This window comes from Carlito syrichta, unplaced genomic scaffold, assembly GCF_000164805.1.
Source record: "Carlito syrichta isolate Samal-C Ts95f unplaced genomic scaffold, Tarsius_syrichta-2.0.1 Scaffold303247, whole genome shotgun sequence".
NCBI lineage: Eukaryota > Metazoa > Chordata > Mammalia > Primates > Tarsiidae > Carlito > Carlito syrichta.
In genome coordinates, this window is record NW_007247343.1 from 143789 (window position 1) to 149347 (window position 5559).

At 57.1% G+C, this 5559-nt stretch overlaps 1 protein-coding gene across 1 annotated transcript in view; it reads left to right on the forward strand.

The window, feature by feature from the left end:
* The window catches only part of MNT (MAX network transcriptional repressor), a 14692-nt gene that overhangs the window by 2086 nt on the left and 7047 nt on the right, over nt 1–5559 (forward strand). Inside the window, exons 2-4 of the mRNA XM_008058205.2 lie at nt 4008–4587; nt 5147–5188; nt 5347–5458. Of these exons, the coding sequence (XP_008056396.1) occupies nt 4008–4587; nt 5147–5188; nt 5347–5458 (734 nt within the window). The remainder of the gene's footprint in view (nt 1–4007; nt 4588–5146; nt 5189–5346; nt 5459–5559) is intronic.

Sequence of the window (5559 nt, forward strand, 5' to 3'; positions counted from 1 at the left end):
GGGGGGAGCTGCGAGTCGACGGCCTAGTCGATGCGACCGGCCTCTCAAGGTCAAGAGTCAGATTCTTGGACTTGGCGGAACTGATGGGCTGGGACATCGGCCCACACTTCCCTCCCCCTGGTTTTGGGGGGTCCAGAGCAGGTTCAGGCAACGGACAGTGCTGATGGTGACCGAGAATGTCCTGCTTATGAGCCCAGTGGTGAGGGGAGGTTTGGAGAGACTGAGTCCCCTGCTGCCACCATCAACAATATGCAGGTCAAGAGTACCTATTGTGTTCCCACTACGTACCAGGCACTGTGATGGGATGAGCAGGACTGACCACAGACACGCTTACTTCACCCTCCCCCTCCCACCCTCTCCCAAGTAAGAAATCCCAGAGCTGACCTGCAAGGTGGAAGGAGATGCCCAGAATCCAGGAAAGGGTCTTTCCTAAGGGAGAAGTTACAGGGTCCGGCTCCTCCCCCAGGTGGAGGGAACTGGGAGCAGGCCAAGTTCAGTTGTCCAGACACAGCTTCTTGGTGCCAGATCAGGAGCTTTTAGGGAAAGAGTGGGTGCTGGAAAGCCAGATCTACTCCAAAAACTCCTGGCCAACGCCAGGCGTGGTGGCTCACACCTATAATCCCAGCACTTTGGGAGGCTGAGATGAGCGGATTGCCTGAGGGTTCAAGACCAACCTGGGCAACTTGTTGAGCCCTCATCTCTAAAAAAAAATAAAAATGAAAAACTCCTGGTCAGAACTGGTCCCTACAACTTAATCTCCAGAATGCATTTTCTTTTCCTCTTGAGGTTCTGTCTTCTGACCTGGGGCAGAAAGAATGGGAGAGAAGGAGGCGGTGTCCAAGCCTGCTGACCAAGACCACTTTCCAGGGTTATTTTCCTTGATGACCAGCTCTGGACGGAGATCCTCTTGTCTGTTCCCCCTTTCAGCCTCTAGGGTGGGTTTCCTGACTAGACCAGCCAGTTTGCTCACATGACAGACTTGAGGAGGAATGTGCATCATGTGAGTGTGAGAGAGAGAGAAGAGGGCACAGCCATCCTGGTGCTCAGTAGGGGGACCTGGACTGGTCATTTCCAGCACTCATGGAGGTGGCTTGGATCTGACTCTCTACCTTGATTGGTGGGAGTGGGCCAGAGTGTCCAGAGGCTCCTGACCAAGATTCACCCTGGGCCTGCCATATGTACCTAGCTCCCTGTTAGCATGTAGATGGGAGAATTCATGTGCAGATTTGGGGCCACCCAACGTGGACTGCTCCTGCTGAGCCCCTGGCCACAGTAGTTTAGGCAGATTGAAGAGAGTGCAATTCCCACTCTCTTGTCTATGGGCTGAAGCCATAGTCCTGGATGACCTCAGAGGGGTCATGCATAATTCTTTGAGAGAAGCTTCTGGGTGGAACCCGGGGAAGGTGCCAGAGTATGTGTGTGCAGAGTGTGTAGTGAGAGAGGGAGTGCTTCCGTGGGTGCAGAACATTTTTTTTTTTTGGGTTGGGGGTCTCACTCTGTCATTCAGGCTTGAGTGTAGTGGCGTGATCATGGCTTACGGGAGTCTCAAATTCCTGGGCTCAAGTGATCCTCCTGTCTCAGGCTCCCGAGTAGCCTGAGCAGGTGGGCACCACCATACCCTAATATTTTAATATTGCCTGGGCTGGTCTTGAATTCTTGGGCTCAAGCAGTCCTCTTGCCTTGGCCTCCCAAAGTACTGGGATTACAGGTGTGAGCCACCACACTCGGCCAGAACCATCTTTTAGAGAGCTTCCCCTTCTTTATTGCACAGGGAGAGGGTTGCTGCTAGAGGGGAGGGGTAGGCAGATTTAGTGGGTTGCTCTGGCCTGGAGCACCTCCCCCTTTTCACCACCAGTCAAGCTTTATCATGCTGGTGCAGGTGTACTAGAGCTTTGCCATTCACCTGGCTCCTTCATGGTACCATGAGGTGTATGTGACTGATTCTGGAACAGAGAGGGTAGGTGAGAAGGAGGTTGCCATCTCCTAAGTGAGCTTTGGGGTTACTTTAAAATATGAGAACTGGGGGAATTGCTTGCAGTCTGGGTCCCCAGGGCACCTGTCCTTGGGACTTGGGGCCCTGTCTGTCCCTCTGCCTGTGGATATTGAGCACTTGCCCCAAAGCCAATGAAAATCTAGGTCCTGGGTTAGTCAAAGGAATAGAGGTGGGGGCAGTGTTGGGCCCTGAGTTTGAGAGCCCTGTCTTGTGAGGGAGCAGACTGGGAATGTCCCAGGCTGAGCCTGAGAAGGGCTCGGTAGCTGGAACTCGGCAGGCTGCTTTGGTTTGTGGGAAGCTGGAGCGCAAAGAGCTGGTTGTATCTGGGACTGTAACATAAGCCTGGGAGAGCAAGACCTCCGCCCCCTTAGGAGCAGGCCTGCACCCACCTGGCAGCTCCCCTTCCTGAAGGGCAGGGGAGATACAGAAGAGGCCCACTGACCGGCCCAGCTCCTGAACTCTGGCGCTGGGCAACCCAGAGTGCCTCTCCATGAACACTTCCCCATCTACTTCCTCTTTCTATTCTTCCCCTCTGTGGGAGGGAGGACCTCGGAACAGGCCTGGTTCTCACTCAAGTTGTTGATTGGCCAGAGGGTGTGGGGCCTTGGGTCTTCTGGGGCCTCTGAGCCAGTAAGATTTGTGGGAGGTTGATGCCCTCCTGGGGGGGGAGAGGGGACTTAGCCAACCTCTGTCCCCCCCAGCCCCACCCCATGCGGGTGTTTGGGGCGTGTCCACCGCCAGTGCTGTCAGCTCTGTTAGTCAGCAGTGGTGAATCCAGTGCTAGAGGAGGGCTGGTTGTCTAGCTCCCTGGCCTGGGAGCTGTAGACTCAGAGCTTGGCCCAGCCCTGTAGCCAGGGAACCAGAATGGTGGGGCCTGGGAGGGGACAGGCAGGGTGGAAAGGAAGAGAGGCCTCTGGATGAGGAGGGGCTCTTCCCTTCCCTTGTTCTCAGCTAGCTCCCGAGGAGCCCTCACCATCCTGCTGAGCTTTCAGCAGAGATGCTGAACTGAGGGGGTGCAAAGTTGCCAGAGTCCGCTGTTCTGCTCAACCCCTATTTAAGAACCCAGCTTGCCTTTCTGCCTGCCTCTTACCTTTCTAGTTTTGCTGCAGCTGCTGGTGGTGGGGACCGGGAGGGATTTGTGAGAAATGAGTTCTAGCACAAGAAGCACAGAGAGGAGCCAAGCATATTTATTAAATGGTTCCTGGGAAAAACAGCCTTTGGTGTCTAGCCTGGGAGTCAGGAGTCCTGGGCCATTTCTTTATGTGTGAAATGGAGGTGATGTCCCTGTTCTGCTTGGGATGCGGGCTTTCGTGAGTACCCAAGGAGGTATGAATGCATGTGAGACAATACCTAGTGAGCATATGTTGGCACAGCAGGTACAGGGCATCGGCCCAGGTGTCAGGAGACTTGCGGTGTGACCCTCAACAAATTACTTAGCCTCGCTGAGGTTCATTTATCACATCTGTGAAGGTACTGCTTCCTCTCTAGAACGTGCTTGGTAAATATTGCTGAAGGCTTTCCACAGAAGCTATGGTCTATCCGTGCCCCGCTCCATTCTCCTGTGGCGGCCTGTGAAGACTTTTGTAGCCTGGCCTCTGCTCACCTCTTTGACCTCCCTTGGCCCTTTTGCTCCTGACCCTTCCTGCTCATCACCTGCCTTCAGGCTGCAAGGCCTGCAGCCGCCTCTGACAGCTCCCGCTCTGCCTTCCACAGCCCCTGTCCTCCCCCGGCCTGGATGGTTCTTCCCTGTTCCTTGTCCGCCTGTCCCCCCACTCCAGGCTGTGAGCTCCCCAGTAGCAGGAACCAGCCCTGCTGTATTTGTTCACTGCTCTGCTGCCAGCACTTACCCCAGTGCCTGCTGGATGTACTTGGATATGTGTCGTGTGTCAGATTAGGCAGGGGTGTCATGGGCACTGATGGGATAGGGTCAGGATGGTTAGGGTTGGAGCATAGGTAAAACTGGGGGCTAGGGCCACCGGCCTGCTAAGACACCCCTTGTGTTCTCTCTGTGTAGAGGAGCAGGAGCGGCTTCGCTTGGAGCGGGAGCGGGAGCAGGAGCAGAAGAAGGCCAATAGCCTGGCCAGGCTGGCACATGCCCTGCCGGTGGAAGAACCCCGCATCGAGGCGCTACCCCTGCCTCTGTCCCCACCGGCACCCCCGCCGGCACCCCCACCACCACTTGCCACCCCTGCCCCACTGACTGTCATTCCTATTCCTGTAGTGACCAACTCCCCTCAGCCACTGCCCCCACCCCCACCACTGCCCCCCGCAGCCCAGCCTTTGCCCTTGGCACCTCGTCAGCCAGCCCTGGTTAGCACCCCTGGACTCAGCATTAAGGAGCCTACACCCCTGCCCACCAGGCCGCAGATGCCCACCCCTGCTCCCCTACTGCCGGACTCGAAGGCCACCATCCCACCCACTGGCAGCCCCAAGCCTTTGCAGCCCCTCCCCACGCCCATCCTGACTATAGCGCCACATCCTGGAGTCCAGCCTCAGCTGGCCCCCCAGCAGCCACCCCCGCCCACGCTTGGGACCCTGAAGTTGGCACCTGCTGAAGAAGTCAAATCCAGCGAACAGAAGAAGAGGCCTGGGGGGTGAGTGAGATGTGGCTGATTGGGGCTGGTGGGATGGAGAGGAGAACTGTCTACCCCCTGGGCTGTGTGTGCAACAGAAGGTCCCAGGATAGCTCTTCAGAGGCATGTCCTGACTCCCCAGCGTGGAAGCACCTTCTATATTGGGACACATTCTTCCTGTGTCCGTCTCTACCCTGGAAATGATTGGCCATCCCCCTTTCTTGTTCTCCGGCTTCTGTGGTCTTTAACTCCCTCCAAGGCAGAGGCTTATGACATTTCCAGGCCTCTACACTGAGTATTGGATCATGGGCCTCCTGGGTGAGGGCTGGCAACTTCTCAGTCCCAGGAGCCCTTCTGTCTCCCTCATGGTAGGATGGAGGGTTACAGGGGTTGTGGATTATGACCATAGATGTGAGGGTGGACCAGCACGGCACAGGGTGAACACCTCCCGTTGCTGCTTTTACAGAGAGAGAATGTTGGGGACAAATGGCCTGTGGCAATTTGGGGGGTGGCGGCTGGGGTCAGGAAGGCCGCCTAATCGGACACTCCTCCCTGAGCCTCCTGTCTGTCTGGGTTTCAGGATCGGAACCAGAGAAGTCCACAACAAATTGGAGAAGAACAGGTGTGTGTGCGTGCGTGCGTGTGTGACTTGGGCCCGCCCTGCCTGCTCCTGGGACTCGCCCCCCCCTCGGCCCCTCAAACTCCCTTTGGGCCGTCCCTCTCCGCCCCAGCCCCTGCCCCTCCGGCGCTGGCTGACCGGCGCACGCTCCCTCTCCCCAGGAGGGCCCATCTGAAGGAATGCTTTGAGACCCTGAAGCGTAACATCCCCAACGTGGATGACAAGAAGACGTCGAATCTGAGCGTGCTGCGGACGGCGCTGCGGTACATCCAGGTATGGGGGAGGGAAGTAGGGGCAGGCGGCGGCGCCAGCTTCCTCCCCACCTCGCCGCCCTCCTTTCCTCGCCGCGTCCCCGCCCCGCCCTCTCGCTCTCG